Source organism: Dermacentor albipictus, chromosome 1, assembly GCF_038994185.2.
Source record: "Dermacentor albipictus isolate Rhodes 1998 colony chromosome 1, USDA_Dalb.pri_finalv2, whole genome shotgun sequence".
Taxonomy (NCBI): domain Eukaryota; kingdom Metazoa; phylum Arthropoda; class Arachnida; order Ixodida; family Ixodidae; genus Dermacentor; species Dermacentor albipictus.
Window position 1 is genome coordinate 488,396,941 of NC_091821.1, and position 22,387 is coordinate 488,419,327.

Genomic DNA, 22,387 nt, shown 5'->3' on the forward strand with positions numbered 1-22,387 from the left:
ATAGTGCGAAGGATGGGACAAACAAAACACAAATGAAGGCAGGATTTCCTCGTTTGTGAGGTTAGTTTTTTTGGCAAGAGTATATTGAACTCATTGAATGAAAACAAGACTGTTTGCTAAGAAAAACAGCAGGGGTAAAAATATATTTCCAGAAGAGGGTTATAGCGCCGAAAAAACACAACACACAGCAAGCGAGACAGCACAGGCGCAACTTCCAACTGTTTATTCACTGCGTATGCGAATGAATATAAGGACAAACAAAGATGGGTAGCAAGAACCACACTTGCACACGAGGTTTTTACAAAAAGCGGATAAAGATAGGTGAGGTACACGCGTATCTCGCGCCCATATATCTAAAAAAGCAGTTTCATTCTTATATATGGAGATAGATGGGGCGCTAACACAATCGCTACAGTTTCTTTCAATATAGTAGGCCTCCAACAGTTCACGGGCTGTCTGGTCCTTACTTCTGTTTAAAACCTTTGCCTCTTTCAGCCTTGCCACACACTTAATCTTCCTTTCTTCTCCGCAGGCTTTACAATGATGCAGCAAATGAGAACCAGTGCCATTTTTAAAATCACGATTCTGTTCCGCTAATCGGTCATTAATACAACGGCCGGTTTGTCCGATGTACTTCTTTCCACATGTGAGAGGTATCTGATATACGACACCCACGGCACATTTAACAAGCGGGGCTGCATGTCTCTTTTTACAGTCAGTTTTGTTTACCTTGTTGGGATCAGTTTTAACGCACAAGCCAGCGAGTTTCTTTGGGGTGGAAAAAACCACAGGAACCTTATATTTTGTCGCTACATGCTTCAAATTGTGCGCTACCTTATGGGTGTACGGGATGACAACCGGTCTACTTTTGCTTTTGGGGACGTCATCTTGGTCGCCCTTCTTTGTACTTTCTTTTTTCAATTTTCGCAGCAAGGCTTCCGCTACTCTGGTTAAGATGGAGGTTGGAAAGCCTGCTTTTTCCAACTTCCGAATCTGGGTGTTAAAGCTTTCCTCTGCCTTATGGCAACAAGATTTTTTCAGCGACGCTTCCAGGCACATCTGAGCAATGGCGCGCTTTACTGTCTTTGAATGGGATGAATCATAGGGCATTAGTTCTTTTTGTGCGCGAGGGCGATACATCCAGCTAAAGCTTTGGTCATTAAGGGTGATGTCGATGTCTAAAAACTGCAATCTGTTGCCTTGGGTAAGCTCATGAGTGAAGTCTAAACCTTTTCCAAGTAGTTTAAAACCAGATAAAACTTCTTCCACTATTTGTGGGTAAGATGAGGAAACCTGTTTCTTTAAAATAATTAAAAAATCGTCAACATATCTAAAAGTTTTCAGCACTTTGGCTTCGTCGAAAGTATCCGCCAGTGACCTGTCCATCTGCGCGAGAAAGATGTTACATAGCACTGGATCAACGCAGGAACCAATGCAAGTTCCTTTTTTCTGAACAAACAGCTGGTCTTCAAATAATACCACCATGCAAAGCAAGTAATACTCTAACAATGCCAAGAAATTCGCAACAGAAACACCAGCACAGTTCTGGAAGGAAATCGTCCCATTCTTTTCAATGCACGACTGTACAGCGGCTAACAACTCAGTCTGTGGGATAGAATAGAACAGGTCAACAACGTCAATGGAGAACATATAACCTGAAGACTTATTGTCATTCAAAAATTTAGCAACATCAAGAGAGTTCCTGCAAGGAAATGGGTCTTCGACATCTAACCCATTAAGTTGCCTTAACAGGAAACCACTAACATGGCTCTGCCAAGCCCCTCTTTCACTCACGATACAACTGAACGGGATTCGTTCCTTATGTGTTTTGCAGTAAAAAACGCGTGTAAGCTATTTCCTTTACAAAGCCGAATACCTTTAGCAATTCTGTCCAAGCCAATACTTTCACACAGAGAAACCGCATTAGATTTCAGCTTTCCCAGATTAACCACAGTCTTCCGGAAATTCCTGTGCACAGCTTCATGAGCCTTCTCGTTGAACATACCAGACGGAATGATGATGAATCCGCCCTGCTTGTCCGCTTGGGTGAGTCGCAGCTTCTGGTCGGCGAAGAACTCGACGACTCTTTTGGTGGTCGACTCATGTCTAGCTCCGTTGATGGGCGCGGTCCTGTTGAGGCTGTCCATGCCATCTAGCAACCACCTTTCCTGGTCTTCTGGGTCAGCTTTACTGCCAATCCTTCGATTCAAGGAAAATAGCTCATGCCCTGGAATCCTAGGTTCGATGCTGTACTTCGGGCCCTTCCTAAGGATGGCAACTACATCATCCGGGATACTAGTACCCCCCAGAACCCTGAGTGCCATGCTGCTGTCTTGGTTTCTTCTTTCAACACATTTTGATAGTACTGGCAATGTCTTTTTCCACATGAATTCACTAGTTTGGGCGGCCAGCCGCCTGAAGGACTGAAGTTTCACGCCTGCAATGTTCGCAGAATTCTGGGAAAAACATATCCATTGCAGCCAATCGTACAGAAGACATACCTGACGCCAGAGTTCCGCGCATAAAATTCGGCATATCCTCTTGACGTGGCCAAGTGAAGGTCTGGTAGAACCAAACAGGCAGGAGATCTCGTGTGGGACTAGGCCTTTTCTTATGCAGAATCCCATCTTCCTAGCGCGGCAGGAGATGAGGGCGATATGGCTAACTAACTCTGAAAGAGGCAGTGGTCTTGCAGAAGGAACACAAAGAAAGGGGCCCACTGTAGAAGAAAGGTAACTGAGTAATACTTGTTGGGGGGCTAGTTGGTGCAGTTGGAAGTTGCGCCTGTCCTGTCTTGCTTGCTGTGTGTTGTGTTTTTTCGGCGCTATAACCCTCTTCTGGAAACATGCACCAACTAGCCCCCCAACAAGTATTACTCAGTAAAAATATACTTTGAAGAAAAGAAAGTTAATATTAGTGCACAAGAATTAACAAAGGAAAGTGGCACAACTTGCGTAAGGGAAACCAACAGCTGCACATGTTAACCAAATGAGAAAAAAAGGTATGCCTGTACGAAAACCAAGTGTTAACTACTGAAGTCCATAACTGAAGATTCAGAGAATGCAGTGGCAATGTACTGTAGTGAATGGTGAGGACAGCTCACCGAATGATGGTCGGATGTCTCTGGCATGAAGGCTGTAAGGATGGCAGCGGTGCAAGTTTCCCGGTCGCTCCTGCAGCAAGCACCGGGAAGTCTCGAAGTAACTTGGAGCCATTTGGAAGCCACAAAGAAGAGTTGTCTAGGTTCCGGTAGGGGTGAGAAAGCTCTGGCCCAAAGCCCGACGGCTCTCCAGCTTCCGATGGGCGTTGACGCTCCTTGGCGTATGAGCACAACCGCCACATTCCTATCCTTCTGTCCTACTTCTTATTGTGTCTTCCCCTTCTCACAACCCACTTTGGTGAGGGTGCCTGATTGATTGCCCTTTTCTATATTTTTGCTTCTGATTCTTCTTCTTTCCAAATCTTTTTCAGCTCTGCTGTACGTCCTCAAGGGTATTCATCTCTGTCGGTTGTTGATGTTGTGGCACCACAAGCACTGTACTTGACAGTTCTCGCACGCTACACTCTTCACAGTATTCTTGCTTGTCCTGTCCTTCACGCTCTTCAGACTTAAATCAAACGCAGCTTTCGTAACAAAACTTCTTAAGAAAGTGCTAGAAAGCATCATATTTGAGCAATGTATTAAACTATGTGGTTTAATTTCAGGCAGTTGAAATTCCTAATGCAGCTTGCTTGAAAGAAACAGCTTTGCTGGTAATTGGGCTATGATTGTGCAAGGCCACATAAGTGTGCTGCCTGCCTTAAACATCTACCTTAGGACATTCATTTCCTCCCCTCGCGGCTCATCTAATTTCTGAAGAACATTGTCTTGTTTCCGCTTTGCAGTTAACCAATCTATACAGATCTGTCCAAACAACCTAACCTGTTATTGAGCTTTGTCAACGTGGTTGAAATACTGGACATAACATATTCCAGTGAAGGCCCCCCCTCATCAAGCCACCGTCACCATTGCTTGAGTGGTTACTAAGCATTTGCTTCAGTCACTGATTTGCTTCCGTTTTACATGTTTGAAAAGTCCACCAATGGATGTGACTTCTGACAAGGTTTCGACAAGAACTCCTTGTTGTTTTGACAAGAAATGACTGTGTGCTCCAGGTTGTGGTGCTGTCTGGTGGTGATAGTGGCAATCAGCGGTGTGTCCGTGCTGGTGCTGCTACCACTGGTCGAGTCACCTGGGCACCACCCACGGCTACGGTCACGCCAGGGCAGTGCCTCCCGACTCCACTTTCGCGTTGGTACTCGAAGTACAACCAGGGTGAGCATCCCCACTCAATGTGGAGGTTCTTTACCTGATGTAGTGGGCCTTCTCGGTGCCCTCGTTTTCTGATAATTTTGCCCCTCTTGTAGTATTGCTTGTTGTTATTGCTTTGTTTGTGAGCACAGACCTTTGCAGGGCTTTCCAACTCATTTCAGGCTATGTGTGTAACATGTAGGGCCCTATGGGCTATACACAACAGGGAAGTGGAGAGTGCTGGTTAAGAGGAGGAAGTCACACCTCCAAAGGGCCATCTGGGTCATGTACGAGGGCTTTGTTACTTTGCCATCTTTGCAGGAGAGCCGCAACCTTAAGTCTCTTTTCAGTGCTGATGTAGACAACCTTGAGGAGGTGACATTGCAATTGGCAGGTGAAGAGTTGAAAGAAGAAAGGACAAGACAATTAGGAAACAGACACTCACTGTAGCCTTTGCAGTCTTCAATCATTTACTGCCATAAACTTGAAGTTGTTTTTGCTCATTCCACTTCCCTCACTGCTCCTGCATGGATTTCGCCTTCACTAAGGCATTTATGAGACATTCCTGAGTTGTTCCTGCATCAATCTTTTGCAGCCTTTGTATGAGCTTTGCTTTCACCCGGCCTTCACTTATTCCATTTGTAGAGTTTAAAGGCACACTAAAGGCAACTATTAAGTTGACGTGTACTGTTCAAATACCATTCTGCAAACCTTGCGACGTTTGTTTTGTGCCAAGACTTAGTTTACAAGAAAATTGTGTCTGAGGAGTCTGCATACCTTTAGCACAATTCAAGTCACCCACCCCTTGAGCAGGGAGGGGTGACGTATACGCTATCACCGCCCTTTACTGTCATTGGTGACTAAAATGGCGCCCGACAGACAGCGCTATGCTTTTCTGTACAAAATGCAAACGTGCGGCCACAGAGAAACCGAACCAAGACAGAACGTTGGATTCGCTGCTGCAGCTGCTCTTGGTCAAGTGGCATGGACCATTCAAGAATCCCGTTACATCGCATGGACGTGGCATTCTCTGCTACTTGCAATTTGTGTGAGCTTTGTGAGCCAGCAAAACCAGCGCGTCACTACGCGATAATGAAACAACTAAAACGCGAAAACACTGGTGGTGCATAGTGGAGAAAACAAAACCTTTTGATCACCCGCGTCACCGTCAGTGGTAATGTCAATGAGTTCTTTTTGTAAAGATCGAATAGAACTGAACAAGTAACATTTTCTCTCGTCATATAATGCAATACAATCTTTTTATTATGAATGGTTGAATACTAGAACAGAATTTTAATGAGGAGTGCCTCCGTCATTGGGCTAGTACTTGAATGTCCCTGGGGAGTCTCCAACCGTGTCCTTCATTTACCTCAATTTCTTGATTACTAAAGTTCTTTTCGTGATAACATTGGCATCTTAGATGTTCTATAGCACTAATCTTTCACTTTAGCTTTACTTTGCGTTTGCCTTTAGTGCCCTTTAATTGCAATGATATTGTCACATTGTCATGATGGGAATAAATAAAACACTGCCGGATGCATGACTTAAGGAGGTGACTTTTTATTGGTTGAACTTGTGCCCAGCAAAACAAGTAAACACTGAGAGCAGAATGATAGCAAGTGCAGTGTTCGATCGTCGAAATGTGATCTATGGATCAGGCACATTGGCTATTTATGTACGGTTCATCGTACATTACAGTATTATCATTGGTGCTTGCATATGCTCTAGAATGTGCACTACTATCCTTGTTCCCCATGCAATCTGATTACAGCCAAGATTCTTTTGCTGTAGAATCAGCGGCAACATTCAAGAAAGTTCTAGTTCATAAAGGTGTGCTTTGTGCTGAGCCTTAGCATTGTAATAGTCGTGAGCAGGTGAAAAGTGGTCACCAGAAAAAGGGAAGCAGTGTGCACATGTCAATATTGATTGCCTCACGTCATTGAACAATTGCAAATTGTATCATTGAATGTTCGGCTATCAGCATTCCAAATCTTATTACTGTACTTCTTATTTTGCTCACGATGACTGCTCATGAAAGATGTTCAAATAAGCTTGATGTGAAGGGGCATTCTTGGCACTCACCTTGTTTTCTGGGCTATAAGTTGCAATTTTTCCCCCAAATTTTCTTCACTGCACGTTATACAATGGTGTGACTTATATGCGCAAAAAACCATGCATGTTGACGCGACCCATATGAGTGTTCTTTGTTTTGTTTTTTCGGAACAAGTCGTGCTGCAGAAGCAATACCCGCAGTGTGTTGACAATTCCCAATAAGAGTTATTCAGAGATCAACAATGGTCACCCAGCGATGCTGCCAGCTGAAGTAGTTGGACTTTTTAACTGCATCGGAAGACTTTGATGGCTTCAAGTGAAGTGCATTACAGTTGATTTTCTGTGCCTAAGAGGAGTTTTAAATTTGTAAGCACTTCTATGCCTATCGAATGAGGAAAACTGTTTGTCCGCCTGTCTGTCATGTCAGATGAATCGCTATAAAGAAATTAATGTATAAAACAAAATAAATTTGAAAAGAAAAATGGTAGTGATGGTGAGGTTTGATGGTGAGATAGTGATAAGGATGATAAGGAGTGATGAGGCATTATATGGGTCTCATCATGGTTGTTAATGGTTTGATGCAGATGGATAAGATGATTAAGAGCGACAAGGGCTTACAGTGGTCGGAGCAATTCTGATAAGCTTAATAAGCACCGATAAGGGTCAGATCATGGCCAGTAACGTTGATAAGAACAGGTAAGCGTTGATAAGGATCAGATAGGTTGCAGTAAGGTTGATGCCAGGCAATAAGGGTTTATAAGGCTTGGATCAAGTCCGAAAAGTTGACAGCAACCCGCAAGGGTTGATAAGGGTCAGTTCTAGTCTGATGAGGTCGATAACAACTGATAAAGGTAGATAAGAGCTTGTACTTCTCGGATCAAGTTTTATAGCAGATGCGCAAGTGGCACAATACGCATGCTTAAACAACTCCTAGAGGGGTTTCTGCATGAATCTTTTTCTGCTAGAATTTGCACCTCATAAAAATTTTCTTTATGGAAATTTAAGGCCTTGAAATGGGTAAGTACGACATTTTGCAATGAGTGTACAAGTGTGCGTAATTGTTTTATCATGCTCACTGAGTTGAGATAGCTGCATCTTGTATAGCAACTTGTGAGGGGTGCGACTTATACAAAAGTGCAAGTTATAGTCCAGGAAAAACAGCAATTGCACCAATTTGGATAGCTTCATGTCTTTGAAATATTGCTGTTAAAATCTTGAGATTGTCATCTCTATTTCATATCTTGTCTCCACATCTCTTCCTGTCAGCACGCTTGGATGCACACTGCTTTTTCTCGTAAGGTGTAGCAGAGGCATGAGCTCGTGGAGAGAGCTGGTGTGCACTGGTGTGTGCACATCTGCAGTCTCCACTTAATGCAACATGAATGCAATGCTAATGGGATGTGTCTGCACCTAATTTGCTTCGTTATGTCCAATTCCATTGCATCAGCCAATCAGCATGTCCAGAAGGGCATCCCAGATGACCTTTTCGATGAGCTTTATGTGCTTCACGAAATTGTAAAAACAGGAGGACAATGACGCTCTCTCATGAACTCTTTCTACTACCAGAAGTGCTGCATGTTGTTGTCATTGTCATCAGGATATTTTAGGTTCACTGCAGGATGGTGGCTTCTCCCAGCAACCTCCCACTGCCCTTGTGTTTTGTCAGCTGGTACCACCTGTAAATTTCCAAACATTGTAACACCACCCATCCCTCTGCCAACCTTGGCTCTGCACCCCTTTCCTAGGCACTCATTCTGCTACTGTAATAGTAGATCACAGATTATGTGTTCTTTGCCATTTATACTTCCTACCCAACTTCAATATTCCTGTTGATCTCAGCTAGAATCTCAGTTGGGCTTGTTTGCTCTCTAATACGCAACGCTGCCTTGCTTTGACTTCAGCGCTATGCCTTCTGTCATTTTACATTCCATCTGTCATTGCACGGTCCTTAGATACTTCTCCAGTTTCTTTCTTATACTACAAGTTCGTGCCCTGTAGTGTAGTGTTAGAAGAATGTGCTGGTTATATACCCTTCTTTTCGAGAACATCTGGGCTGCTTTTCATGACTTGTATGTGTTTGTTGGGTGTAGCGGTGTGGGAATATTGGAACGTTTCGAATAATGAATTGAATATTTCTCTATTCAAATCACTCCTTCAATTGAAGAGCCACTATTCGTAAATGAGAATATTTTTCGAATAGTTTTTGAATGCTTCAAATCTCCAAATGTGTTCTGATTTCTATTCCGGCGACCATAAAAGACGTAGAACACAAGAAATGGCTGCTCATTATTCGAAAAGTATTCGATTCGAATCATGTTTGATTTGGTTTCGAAAATTACTAATTCATACAACCATAGTTGTTTGCACGTCAGCCAGTTTATTACTTGTCTAAAGATTACCTGCTGATGGATCGGGTATCTGGTTACTGCAATTCTTGTGTATCGCAGTGCACTGTTAAAGGGAACTGTGTGAGTGTAGAGCTTGTACGAATTTTTCCCTCTCGCAAGTGCATGTTTATGCTTGACACAAAACAGTGCTATCAGAGACGAGATCAAAGAAGTCAAGACAGGTTCACACACAAGTGCTGCCTATTTTAATTTCTTAACCTATGTTATGATTTGTCGGGCATGAACGTACGCCAACTTGCCAAGTTTTCCAGCTGCTGCAGGTGTATGTTTGCCCCATTCTGCAGCAGATAATTTGTGGTTGGTGGTGCTGGCACTTTTCCAGGAACCTCTACATTGCATTGACATAGCTTTGACTGGCACCTGCAGCTAGAGTGTCAGCAGTTTCAGGGTCATGCGTCAGAGAGTGTGTTTTAACAGTGATCTCCACTGCACATACTCCTGCACATACATCGCTTGTCACGCAATTTTCTCTACGGTCAACTTCTATAGGAAGCAATCAGTTTGAGAATTCAAGGAATGATTACGCCAGGTTATATCTACAAAGGCGGTGGCAGTCAAGTAATTTTCCAGCCTGCCTTTCACATTGCAGTATGAGATGCAAAATGCTAGATTCACTGAAATAAGCATGATTGAACGTGAGCACTCCTTGCCTTCCAAGATGCGACAATACATTGTGGGCTCCTTCGCAGGCAGGCGATGTCGGAGCTGCTGCAGTCCCCGATGCCTCACGACTAGGGGCAATCTACAATGCAGAGGATCAGCGGATCAAGGTGACTTGCCATGATGACATAACACAGTGGTCAATGTTTCCTTGTGTCACTTGCTGCCACAAGGTTCAGCATTTTTTAAGGGAATATTTTACAGAACAGTTTTTAAAGTTCAACCCTTTCAACCTTAATAAGATAGAGCTGACAGAAGAAGCAGAGGTGGTAAAATAACAAAATTTCACCTTAGATCGAACATAGTAAAGTTTCAGTTAGCCTTCAGGGTGGTTTTACTGGACTGCCATTTTTAAGCAACTGTCGAACTTGTACTAACACTGATTGGTTGGGCAAAGGCAGCCTTTTCTGCATTTTAATTGGTATTGAAACCATTTGAGATCATTCTAGTGCATGGTATTATGATCTTGTGAATCTGTGCGGCAGTGTCGCCAGTGTGATTATGACAGTGCCTGTGTGAGCTTCCTTCTCACAACAGTATTGCTGTAGGCATGCATCTAAATAAGCCTTGTATGGGTGTAGAATCTTGCCCCACATTTGCATGGAATAGCTGTTCAAGGGATAGCCTCTTCAGTGTTGTAAAGACTGTCCCACAAAACATCCTTCAAGTCACAGCTGTTGCAGCACGAACACATTCATTTGTTTGCTTAGCCTCAAGTAACCCATCAGTTCTTGTATGGAAGTAGCCTACACAAACATACACATAAAGTTTTCTTTACATGTTCATCAAACTTTTTTTTTGCTTTAGTTGCGAGCACTGTAGTGCAATGCATGGTTCCAGACAGCTGTGCATGTTCACTTCTGTCAGTGTTGCTTACAGGTCCCATTAATTCGTGATTTTGCTGTACTCCTCTGGGATAACATTTTCTGTGATGAATTCGCTGATGATAATAAACATAGAATTGAGCTTTGTGGTAATGGCTGTTTTATGTTATGCTTAATGTTAAATACTCTTGGCATTGCAATCCTGTACCTAGCTCTACATTTAGTGTTTTATGAGTTTTCCACAACCTCCGTTTGACATAATCTAGTGCAGCTCATGGGTAAGCATACGAACATGTTGAATGCTCAAGGAACTCGCAACAGCTACAACCGTAAGGTGCATGGGTGTTGTTTGGTGGGCTTGTACATGCACACACCCTTCCAGTCTCTTGGGGAGGAGAAGCATGCAGTGTCTAATAATGTGAAATCCAAACCATGCTAGTACAGATTTTTCGTTTTGTTTTGAATGGTTGTGCAAAGTCTAGCAGATGTTCTCCTCAGTAACTATATTTGTTGTTGTTGCAACTACTTCATGGTTGAAGGTTAGTGCAGGTGTTTTGTGTGATACCCGGAAGTTCTTGTTCCTCCAGAGTGCGTAATTAATTTTGAGACTGCATAACGAATTGCTGGTGCACTATATTTGCAGTGAGTGCTGCATAACCAAAAACCAACAAGTTTGTTTAATAAATATTGCTCTGCAACTTCTTCTTTATACAGACTTATTTCATCCTTGGTTTACTAAACAGTGCCTGTCTGCCCCAAATCAATTTGATATATTGAGCAATTGGCCAATGCATGATTGTTTGGCTTTCAGGATCCTTTTGTGGTTGCAATGTGGTTGACTTCTATTGATACGAACCTGATATGGCCGACAAAACTGCTCGAATTATCCGGCAGGTTGAACAAAAGGCAGAAAACACACAGAAACATGCTGTTGATTCACTCGTCAGTATTTGCCTTTAAAGTTAGATTCGCCACAATACAGCCTTGTTGTGAGGTGAAGCCTACCAAATGGGCAGACATGTCATTGTTATGGGACAAGGCACATGTTAATTTACACATGCACATGTGACGTTTGCGGTCACAGTACGAGCATGCTTTACCGCTTAACAAAGCTCTATTAAGGTGAAGCAGAGCGGTCAAGAATGAATTATTAGGTGAAGGCCAATTTCGAGATAGAAATAACAGAAGCTTGAACCCTTAGAAATGTGTGGGCGCTGGCCGGGACTTTCGGTCTAGATCAAATTGACCAAAAAATCGAATTAACTAGAGACGAATTAATCGAAGTCTACTGCATTTTTGTGTGACATTTGATGCCATGCCTGCTCTTTCTGGGGCATCAAATGCTCCTCCACTTTCGTGGAGTTGTCAGCTGTTGGCAATTTTAGTCAAACCAGCATTCCAGCGACTTGTGTGCCTGACAAATGTGAATTGAACTCTCTTGATCGGAAGGTGGAGGGCTACCACCAGCACGCCTTCAACATGCTCATCAGCAACCGACTGGGAAAGGTGCGCACCCTGCCAGATACACGCAACCCCCTGTAAGTTTGAACACTGCATACGTCGCTGTGGTTAATTGAGCTTAACATTCTTTTCTTTACTAAAGTTACAAAAAGAACTATGCTAAATGGGCAAGCACGTGGCATGAAGTACAACTATCAAGTTTCTTGTTTCAATGAGAAAAGGCTTCACCATTTCCCTTTTCTCCTAAGTGCCGCCTTTTTTTTTCACAGAATTAAAACGTGTAATATTGTGTTGTGTTGTGCTCCTTTGTTGCTGCTGCTGGTGTACATCAGAAAATCTATTATTGCTGAATAACTTTAATTAACTTAGTTTCACAAATTAACTTTTCCTAATTTAGCTGCATTGAGTAACTCGTCGCAATTGCCAAATTGAACCCAATCAGTGTGCTGGGCACGTTCACCTGATAGATGTGTACTTGTCCTAATGGCACACAATTACTCTCGCATCATCGGAAATATTTAGTGCTGATAAATTTGAAACAGCGCCGTTTTGTGAGACGTTGTTAACCCCTTAAGTGTTTTATTATTCTGACCAAGAGTGACCTTATTTTTCATTTTTTTATGGCTTATTTTCAAACTTCATCAAAAATCCTTATAAAGCTTTTTCAACCAACTTACTTCATGTTTCAAGTGTGTAAACTTTGTTCTATTTCTCCACTGTTCAATATATATGTACTTGTCATTGCCACAAATGGTACAGTTAGAAGTGATGAACCATGTTTTACTTTATTCTGTTTCTATATCAGCTACTCTTTGAAGTGTGTTCGTTACCGAAAATTTTTTTTTCGTGCATTCCTGCACGATGATCCGCTTCCGGAAATGAAGGGGTGCTGTCCGTGCCCTTACTGCACCACTGTCGGGCCACCTCAATGTTGTTTTCGTTTTCCTAATCATCACTTTGGTACAAGAAGCGATGAGAAGACTGTCATTGTCCTTTGTTTGAAAAACAGTGCTTTAGTGTATAGCTTTCACCCTCACTTTCACTGTCAGATTTGAATGGTGGCTTTTTTTTTGCACGTGCAACTCGCGGGCAACTCACGCATGAGCCATCAGTGGCGGACGCCATCGTTCCAAATGTGCCAGAAAGTGCAAAAAACATGGCCTTTGAGTGCTTACAGAGTGCTGACATCTATATAGTAGAACACAAATACCGCAATAAACGTGCCCCTCCAGCGCTGACAAAATGGCCACTATCTGTGTTGTGCTACATGAAGATCAGTCAACTTGGGTTGCGAAGTGCTGAAAAATCCCTGAGATTTACGCAGTCAAAACGCATATTTCTGCAGATTTCAAGCTCTTGCACTGGATCCATCTATTATTATTTATTATTATTTTATTTATTATTTATTGATACTGTTGACCCTCGCTTGAGGGTCGTTACAGGGAGGGAATACAATGTACAACAATGTACAATTTTGCACAACATACAAAATTCATATATCATAATCATCAAGTTGGGTGCTCCTGACAAAAGATGTCGATAGAACGTTCGAACTTGTGCACGTTAATTAATTAAGTGGACGTACTGAGTTCGTCCAAATAGCTTTGAAAATTAGATTATTGCCGTTGATGATCTCAGCTCACCCAAAGCAAACTTAACTGGTGGTATTGCGTTTCTGCCTTATCTCGAATAAAACCGCGAAACAAGCACTTCAACGTGTACGAACCACACCATGCTCCATGTCCGATCGAGCTACGCAGGCTTTCAAGATTAGTGTTGTGGTCAGTATATCAAAGATCTTTCTGCCGTGTGAATGATTTGAAACATTCGCGTGCAAAAAATAAGTCAACCTTTTGCATTCGACATGGTCTTGGAGTATCAAATTGTTAATTCCCGCTTATCATGATCTCGAGAAACTGTTTGAGAAATGCAGAGGTCTCAGATAATAAGCTTCATATAGGCATATCCTGTATTTTGAATTATCGGTGCCATTGACCCCATTTAGAGCAGTATTCAAATGCCGAAAAAATTCCATTTTTATAACAAATAATTGTTATAACTGGGTTGCATCAGGAGAAGCAAAATAGAGGGATGGCAGAGCTGCTGTGAGAAAACTGTAATGGCGGGGAGGCCTGTGCCCCTCCCCTCCACCTTGCTCCATCTAATTGCAGATTGCTTTGACTCGTTTAACTCTTGAACTCTGCTTCCTGTGTCTAATCGTGTGTAACAAGCCACGGCTGTGGACCAATGCTGAGGCATCACTTTGTTGGTGAGAGCTTTGCAGGCTTCGTGTAAGTGACTGCTGCCTCGGACAAAGCATGCTTTCATAAAGCAGTTCCGCACCATAGAAGCACTTACTTCAGACCATGCACCAAATATAAACTGCACAGCCATCAGTACATTGATCTTTAAGTCTGGTTGCTCCCTGCGTGTCTGTGTCCATGAACAAGACTAACCTGTTCAGGATACAGTGATGACACATGACCTTAAAATTGGCGACCATGCCAGTGCTTATGGGCTGCAAGCCTGCCGTCGTGTCCGGTGGCAGGGAAAGAAACTTCCATGCTTGAGAGTGTAGGCACAGAGTGGTGGGCACTATAATGATCTAGGACGAGAGCCACCTTCCTTTTATATCGCTCGATGCACTGATTGAACTCCAAGAGCCACTCACGGAAAAGTTCTCGTGTCATCCGTTTGCGGTTGTCATTGTAGTTAACTGGTATCATGGCAGTACTGCGGAAGACAATGACAAATGTGGGGCACTTGTAGCTCCTGTTCATCTTGGCACACAAGAGCACAGTGAGGTGGAGCTGGCTGTTTTTAGCGCCTTTACACATGTCTCCTTTGAGTGCATGTGTCTTGGACGGCAATATCTGGAAGAATGCTCCTGTTTCGTCACCATTGTGTACGTCGGTGTCAATGTAGTTGCAGACAGATGCGGGGCAGCGTTTCCTCCACCAACTTCTGCTTTGCCTCCACATCAAGCGAAGGTCGCTCATCGGTGACAGCTTTTTGAACAATGCCGTGCCTGTCTTTGAAGCGCTGTACCCAGCCACCACCTGGCTGGAAGTCCACATTGTTGATGAGTGAGGCAAACTGCTATGCCTTTGTGGCCAGAATTGGCCCGTTGATGGGCAAGTTCATGGCAAGGGTGCCGAGAAACAACTCGTAGAGGGCCTCTTCCACCTCCCTATAGACACCTTGTTGAAGATGTTTGCGCTAGTTGTCTACTGAGTAGTTTTCTTTGTTGAACTTCTCTGCCGAGAAGATGTTTGTCTACACTGTCAGCTGCAATAGTTCATATCATACTAGTTCGGAATAGCTCGATAGCCCATTCGTGTTTGGAGGGGTGGAAAGGCGACGAGAGAGAGGCGCGCCATGGTACCGATGCATAGAAGGCTGGAAAACAGACTCTACTGTACGAGCTCACAGCGGCTGTTGGGGGGTTGAAGAGGGTGCAGTGGCTCGAATTTCTCTTTTTCTTTTTTTCTTTTCAAGGATTTCGCATTCCATTATGTTTCGGCACAGGCACTTAGCAGCCAGACTTCATCCTTCTAATCGATAATGCGGCATGGGGGCATTGTGAATGGGTTATTTCAACATATAAAACATACAAAAGTTGGCAGTGCATCAGCTTCTCAATGTTTTAATCGATATATTGTTAAAACTGGTATTGTTGTAAGTGGGTTTGACTGTATATCGAACTATATTGTGAGCCCCTTCGAGTTCGATATATCTTGTATTGACTGTACTACACTTGGTTATTAAGGTGAAAGCCTTAAGGGGACACTAAAGGCAAATACTAAGTCGGCATGAACTATTTAAATACCATTCCAGAAACTTTGCAGCACTTGTTTCGTGCCACGAAAAGACTTAGTTTACGAGAAAATTGCATCTTAAGGGTCCGAATACCTTTACTGCAATTCAAATTTCTTGCCGCCCCACCGGAGGAGTGGTGATGTTGCATATGCCATCACCGCCCTTTTCTGCCGTCGGTGAGTGAAACGGCGCCCTACAGACAGCGGTATTGAGCCAAGACAGAGCGGTGGATTCGCGGCTGCAGCTGCTTTATGATCAAGTGGCGTAGACCATTTGGGCATCCGATGACATCACATAGACGTTGAATTCTCTGCTACTTGCAATTTGGAAGTTTCGCAAGCCAGCAAAAGTAGCGCAGAACTACGCGATGACGAAAGTACTGTGAAACACGATAGTGTGGGTGGCGTGGAGTTGAGCGAAAACGAAGCCGTTTGACGGCCCAGGTCCTTGTCAAGGGTAATTTCAGTGAGTTTTTCTAAAAATGAAATAGAGCTGAACAAGTAGCATTTTATATTGTCTTATAATACAGTGCAAGTATGTTTTTTGCAACGAGTGGTTGAGTACTAGTGACAGAATTTGACTGAGGAGTGCTTTCGTCATTGGGCAAGTACTTGAATGTACCAGGGAAGTCTCTAATCATGACCTGCATTTACCTCATTTACCTCAATTTCTTAATTATTAAGGCTCTGTTCGCAATAGTATTGATGCCTTAGAGATTCTCGAGCACTAATCTATCACATTAGCTTGACTTAATATTTGCCTTTAGTGTCCCTTTAAGTGGCTCATACCACCGATAACCTTGAAAAAAAAAAAAAGACGTCATTTGGTCCAGTGGTGCAAAAACTGTCAATCACCAGCAATAGCACATACCCCCCTAAACAAGTGAAAAATCCTATGGCTCATCCCTTTGTAATGCAGAGGCTACAAGCACTTATCAAAGTGCCACGTACCTTGCATACATTAATTGAAATCACGCAAACAACATACATAAATGCGGCGTCTAGTCGAGTGGTACAAAAAAACCATGTGACCTTTTCAATGGCTCAAAATCCCATAAACAATGGCTCATACCCCGTTAGCAAGCAAAAAATGCAATGATTCATACCCCTGAAAGGCTGAGGCTACAAGCGCTGAGCAAAATAAAGTGAACAGTGCATATATTCATTGAAATCACCCATGCGACACACAGAACAGCATATGTTTCAATCCCCTGCTGAGAGGATGCAATGTAAAGTCGAAGGGAAACATCGGCGGCACGAGTGTAATCCCGCTATATGAGCGCACGAAGCCGCAGCTAAACGTAAAAAATGAGCCAAAGAAGCTTAACTTCAAAAGCAGCAACGTGACGGCGTGAGATGGCGCATTACCAAGTGTGCAGCAAGCTTTCGCCTTCACGTGTTACTGGAGTGTAACATGCTGCCAAATTTTATTTCATTTAGAAGAAGTCGGAAGTGCACATCTGCAGCAGTAACAGGCAACAAATACACATTTTGCAGGAGCAGTACGATGAGGCCACCTATTACTTAACAGCGAGATACGGTGTGCAGACTGTCTTCCTCTGGCAAGGACAGATGGCACCGTTCCATTTGTGGGAATGTCTTTCGACTACTTCTTTATCTGCCATTGTTAAAGACAACACATGTTTAATATTTGGTCAGCAGGAAATAGACAAGCAGTGAACCCAACCATCGGATCACACAGCATTCACCAGGAAACGCTGCCTCTTTCTGAATATTCCACATTAACGAGCCAGCAGTTTTGCTAGAATAGTCGTAAAGCATATACTTGGCTTCCTTATGGAACACTTGATGTTTATTTTGCTTAGGGTAGCGATTGTCACACATGCTGAGCAACGTTTTTTTGGCTCTTCTGCCAGCTGCCGTCAGCAGGTGTTTGATGAGCAGTCACTGCCGACAGCCAGCGTGGTGGTGTGCTTCTACAACGAGGCCTGGTCGGCACTGGTGCGCACCGTGCACACTGTCCTCGAGCGCACCCCAGCCGCTCTCCTTTATGAGCTAATCCTCGTTGATGACAACAGCACCTTGCGTGAGTACCTGTCTGGCACAGCGATGACTGTGCGCGTCAGAGTTTGCTTAGCTATAGCCACTGTAGAGGTTGGCCGCGAACTGTGTATACATGCGATGTGCATACATGCTGTGCGCAGAGAACTTCACAAGGTGCAGGCATGCAGAGCATGGATGTGAGACTGCGGTCCGTTAAAGGGACCCTGAAATGATTTTGACGATTTTCTACAAACCTACTGAGTCGTTAGAGTAGGTCCTTCTGATCATTAATTGACGCATCTAAGTGCTCCGCGTAAAGTGCGTAATTTATTATACGGTTTTAACGATGTATATTGCTGCCAATCACAGCACACTGCTCCGCGGAATTTTCAGCCGCCCGTACCCATATGACGTAAATCACCCAATTAATGTCATGTGGGCGAGCTGTCCGATTGGCAACCCAGCACGCGCGATAGATAATTTTTCACCTTTATGATGAACAAATGATGTTCATAATAGTTGGAATGTTAGTTAATGTGTTTCTATAAAAAGAATGTAACAGGAAGAGAATGCACAAGAACAATTTCTCACTACAATTGAGAACTTCCGGCACACAGCAATCGTCATCTGCTTGTGTTACAACGTGCTCCATTTTGACGAGAGCTCTGCGGTCAGAGTCAGTCTCAGTCTTTCGCGAGCACTATGATTCGACTTTGTTGCGTTGTGGACTGCAAATGTAGCAACTGGCAATATGTCAAGCTGCGACATTGTGTCCCTCTGCAAGGCAGCAGATGAGCAGACTGGCTGCGGCGCATCAGACTGCTGCTATCCGATCGGTGCCAGGATTTGCCCATTTGCGGCCGTCACTTTACACCGAAAGATTACCAACTCAATAGCGTTTCGCAAGTCCACTATTAGGGTAAACGCAAGTGCAAAGGGACAGGTCCTGGCCGTGTCCCCTTGCGTGTCGTTTCACGGGATGAGCAGAAAACGCAAATGTGAATGATCTGCACGGTGTAGCCACCTGGCGTCACAGAGCTCAACCACACACAGTAGCAGTAACAAAATGTATTCTTCTTTGCTGCTGGTGTAAATTTTTCGCAGGAGTGTAATTGTTAACACATTGTCTTTGTAAATGTTTAAAATGTTTTACACTTGGTTAGAGCAATATTAGCTCTTTGTTTGGGTGGTTAAGCTCTGCCCCAACGGGTGGCTGGACCGTGGAGAACGATCAGGCAGCTCACGTACGTCTGCGGTAAAGTACCTTCATCAGCTTGAGTTTATGCCTCCACCGTTCCGTCAAAACGCCCTGCTAGCCTGTGGTTACCGGAATCTGTAGTTACCGGAATCTGGCCCAGCCATGACCGCTGGCGTCGTACAAGCTGTGAAACGCGCACATGTAGCGTGGTTTACAAAACAAACCCTTCTCACAAATATGATGAGAAAAGCTTACGTACTTAACTCCCCTCACAGCAGCGATCCATTTCTTTCGCCATTCTACTTCGTAAGGCCTGCCAAGAGACATGTGCCAATTTATCCCGAGCTCGCCTTCTTGATTACGAGTCTGTCGCAGTGGTATCACCGGTTCTACAAGTTTTTTTTAGCACCTCTGTAATTTCGGTGCTTGTCTACGAAGCGCATGCCATTGCACTATTGCAAGATATATCAAAGAAAGAAGGAGGGCTAATTAACAGAGCAAAACAGCCCCAACCGCGGCTGACACGAAGAGCAGTGCGCGGGAAGTAATACGCGTCGAGCCGGCCGACCTGAGAGCCACCTTCCTAGTACTGTTGCATCGCTGTGGCAGATGGTGCCAGAGTAGCCGCAAACTCAACTGTACGGAGCCTGTAGCCCACACCACATGTACGCTTGTGATGTGTGCAAGCTTGCATCCACGCGCCCATGCATGCGCAAACAGTGCAGCATCGCATGCGTCGAAGTGCAGTGTGATCTCGGTGGACAGCTCCTCTCTGTTATTGCGCGCTTATCCTATCGCTGTCATCTCGTTGCGGCACACACGAAAGCATCTCCCGTTGCCCTTTCCAAAAACAGCCATTTTTCTCATCAATGCTGAAGTCCTACCTGGCTTACTATATTTCTGCGGCTGGCACAACTTTTCGTTTGAATGCGGCGCTATAGTGGCATCGCTTGTTTGGTACCGTTAGCGTAATGCCACGCCGCATGCCGGTACCATTAGGAACCAGCTCCGATACGACATGGTTCAAAGCAACAACTTTGCTCGTGTACTTCAGTTCGCTACTGGCGCAGCTTGTAGCGGCTGCGATACTGACTTTTCTAGATGGCACTAGCTATGCACCATATTTATCATTTTCAGTTACAAACTGGCGCGCTTTTAAAAATCCTCTCATCTAAGCCGACCCAGAGATTTTTGTATGTGATTATTTGAAAAATAACCATCAGCCTAGATTTGAATAAATACGGTAGTTTTATCGGCCGTAGAAAGTTGTAAACATTAGCTTACTAACTAAATTAACAAGCACTATGTCACATGTGCTCAGGTTACAGGAACACATCTCTCTCAATGACCATGGAAAGTCGCTGTCAAAACGTTGGAATGAGAAGGCGCAACAGCAACAGCGAGCGAATTGACCTTCGTGCTGTCTCTCGCATCAAGATGAACTAAACATAGAAAGCACAGCGCATACGAAGATACTGGCACTGGGTGCACTTCGTCCACATCGCAGATCACTTTCAAGATATGGTGGCCGTGCTATTAACAGTAACCACCCGGGTAGTACCTCCGCCCCCTCTTCCCCGCTCCCTCCCCCCCACCGGTGCCTCATGCGCGGCATACGGCGCATTTCCGCCCCGCTTTCCTCTCTCTTTTGCGTGTACGATATTGAACCGCAATCATCAGCTGACCCTCGCATGTCAGTTGCCAGCCTGCGTCAGCACGGCAAAAGTCAATTTTATGTGCCCTATTTTGAAAAAAATTGCCGGTAATTTCATCTGCTGTAGCCGATAGTCCGTTGTAGCGTGGTCCACTAAAAGTGAACTTCGTTGCATTAATAAAATAGTAAGAGCAAACTAAGGTTGATGTATGGTCCATTATATCTGAAAGTCTGTTGTACGCGGGTCCATTGTAACAAGCGTATCACTAACAAATTTCATGCATGCCATAACCCTGTGGCAGATGCTGGTTGTCGCACCTACAGGATATGTCTGAAAACCTCTGCACTGTATTCTTTTTGCATTTGTAGCGGAGCTGGGGCTGCAGCTGGCTCGCTACGTTTCTTCCGAGCTGCCATACAATGTGCGCCTCATACGCACGCCAGCACGAGAGGGACTCATCCGTGCCCGCATGTACGGTGCACGAAATGCTTCAGGACAGGTGAGACTGAAAGGAGTCATGACAGTGTCATAACTGCGGTGATAAATACTTAGGGTGTCCGGTAAAGCACCAGTGAAATTGTTACTTCATTTTGGTGTGACCATTTTAGTCAGGGGAAGATGAATCTTCATTCCCTCTGAAGACCTTACTCTGGCTCTGGCATTCTCTTAATGTTTGGAAATATACAGTCGACTTTCATTAATTTGGCCCTGAGTGAACTGTCAGAATTGACCAAATTATCCCGTGGGTTGAGTTATCAAAATGCACAAAAAATGTTAAAGCACATTGTTGGTTCATTTGGCAGTGTTTGCCAGCTAACATGCCCCCAAATCAAATGCACATCTCACTTTATATGTGTCCAAAGTAGAAAACTAATGTAGAAACCACATTAGAGCTCCTAAACAAAGCGGAAATTTAACACACATTTGATGTTTTAGCAAGAAAAATATGTGCGACAGAATGGTGGCCGATTTGCCAAAGTCACCATCGCCGTAATACCGTAGTGTTACACAGTAAGGCATACAAATGCTGCGAAGACGGTTTTGGTTGCGTATCTGACTGCACCGCGCAGGCAATTATCGGCCCAGTTTTCATGAAAAGAAAAAAAAAAGAAAGCCCACTTTAGAATGGGGTAAATACCATATTCATACATTATGAGCTACAGTTAATTGCTTGAATATCTTCCTAGGGCAGACGGAAAATAGGCATTTTCGACGGGAGATGGCACGTGTTCAACACATTCACTGTCCCCTATGCTCTGCCAAGACAGACGCTGCCACTAAAGGAGTTGCTATTGGTGTCACTATATTGGTCAGTCATTTGCGTGCTGGCTGGTCAAGTTCGAATTATCTGGCAAAGACCAATTTCAGAATTGAAATAACGAAAGTTTGAGCCCATAGGGACCTTCTGTCAGGATCGAATTAACCAGAGTTGAATGAATGAAAGTTTACTCTGTTTAATTGCAGCATTCCCTGATTTAGGCAGAAACACTGCTGGAAGGTTTTGAGGATGTCTTAGTGAGAATCAAGGTGCCCTTCTGCTACTTGTTCCCAGCTCACACATGTTGGCAGACATTTTTTCAGCCCAATCTCTGGAAACTCCTGCTGCACAAGGAACATGGCGTGGGGACAGCTAGTGCATTGGTGCTTCTCCCTCATGCTGCAAAGTGTGCTTCTCTCTTGTTTTGAGAAGTGTGCCAGCACACGTTAGTGAGATGCACTTTGATTAGCCTCCCTGTGAAATATCGTCTTCTGGGCAACCCTTAAACCTAAGCTGTAAACCCCTGAGCATTTCCTTACCATAGAAGATGCTCCATAGACCCACTATGAAATGTAGAGAGTATCTTTGCTCTCTAGACTTTTTGAATACACTGAAACATACACACTCAACCTAGCACAGCTGCTGCACCTAATCGGTCGCTTTTGCAAGAGCTCTGGCCCATAAGCAGTGACTGGTGCCTTAGCATTTCTTGGATTAAGAAACGCACCTTGTTGGCAAATCCCATTCTTGTCGACACC

At 44.0% G+C, this 22,387-nt stretch overlaps 1 protein-coding gene across 5 annotated transcripts in view; it reads left to right on the forward strand.

The window, feature by feature from the left end:
- The window catches only part of LOC135912764 (polypeptide N-acetylgalactosaminyltransferase 11-like), an 80,951-nt gene that overhangs the window by 7,923 nt on the left and 50,641 nt on the right, over positions 1 to 22,387 (forward strand). For all 5 annotated transcript variants that reach the window (XM_065445329.2, XM_065445306.1, XM_065445314.1 and 2 more), the window contains exons 3-7: positions 4,156 to 4,315; positions 9,441 to 9,521; positions 11,685 to 11,773; positions 17,392 to 17,561; positions 20,740 to 20,870. In XM_065445329.2, coding sequence (XP_065301401.1) covers positions 4,156 to 4,315; positions 9,441 to 9,521; positions 11,685 to 11,773; positions 17,392 to 17,561; positions 20,740 to 20,870 — 631 coding nt within the window. The remainder of the gene's footprint in view (positions 1 to 4,155; positions 4,316 to 9,440; positions 9,522 to 11,684; positions 11,774 to 17,391; positions 17,562 to 20,739; positions 20,871 to 22,387) is intronic.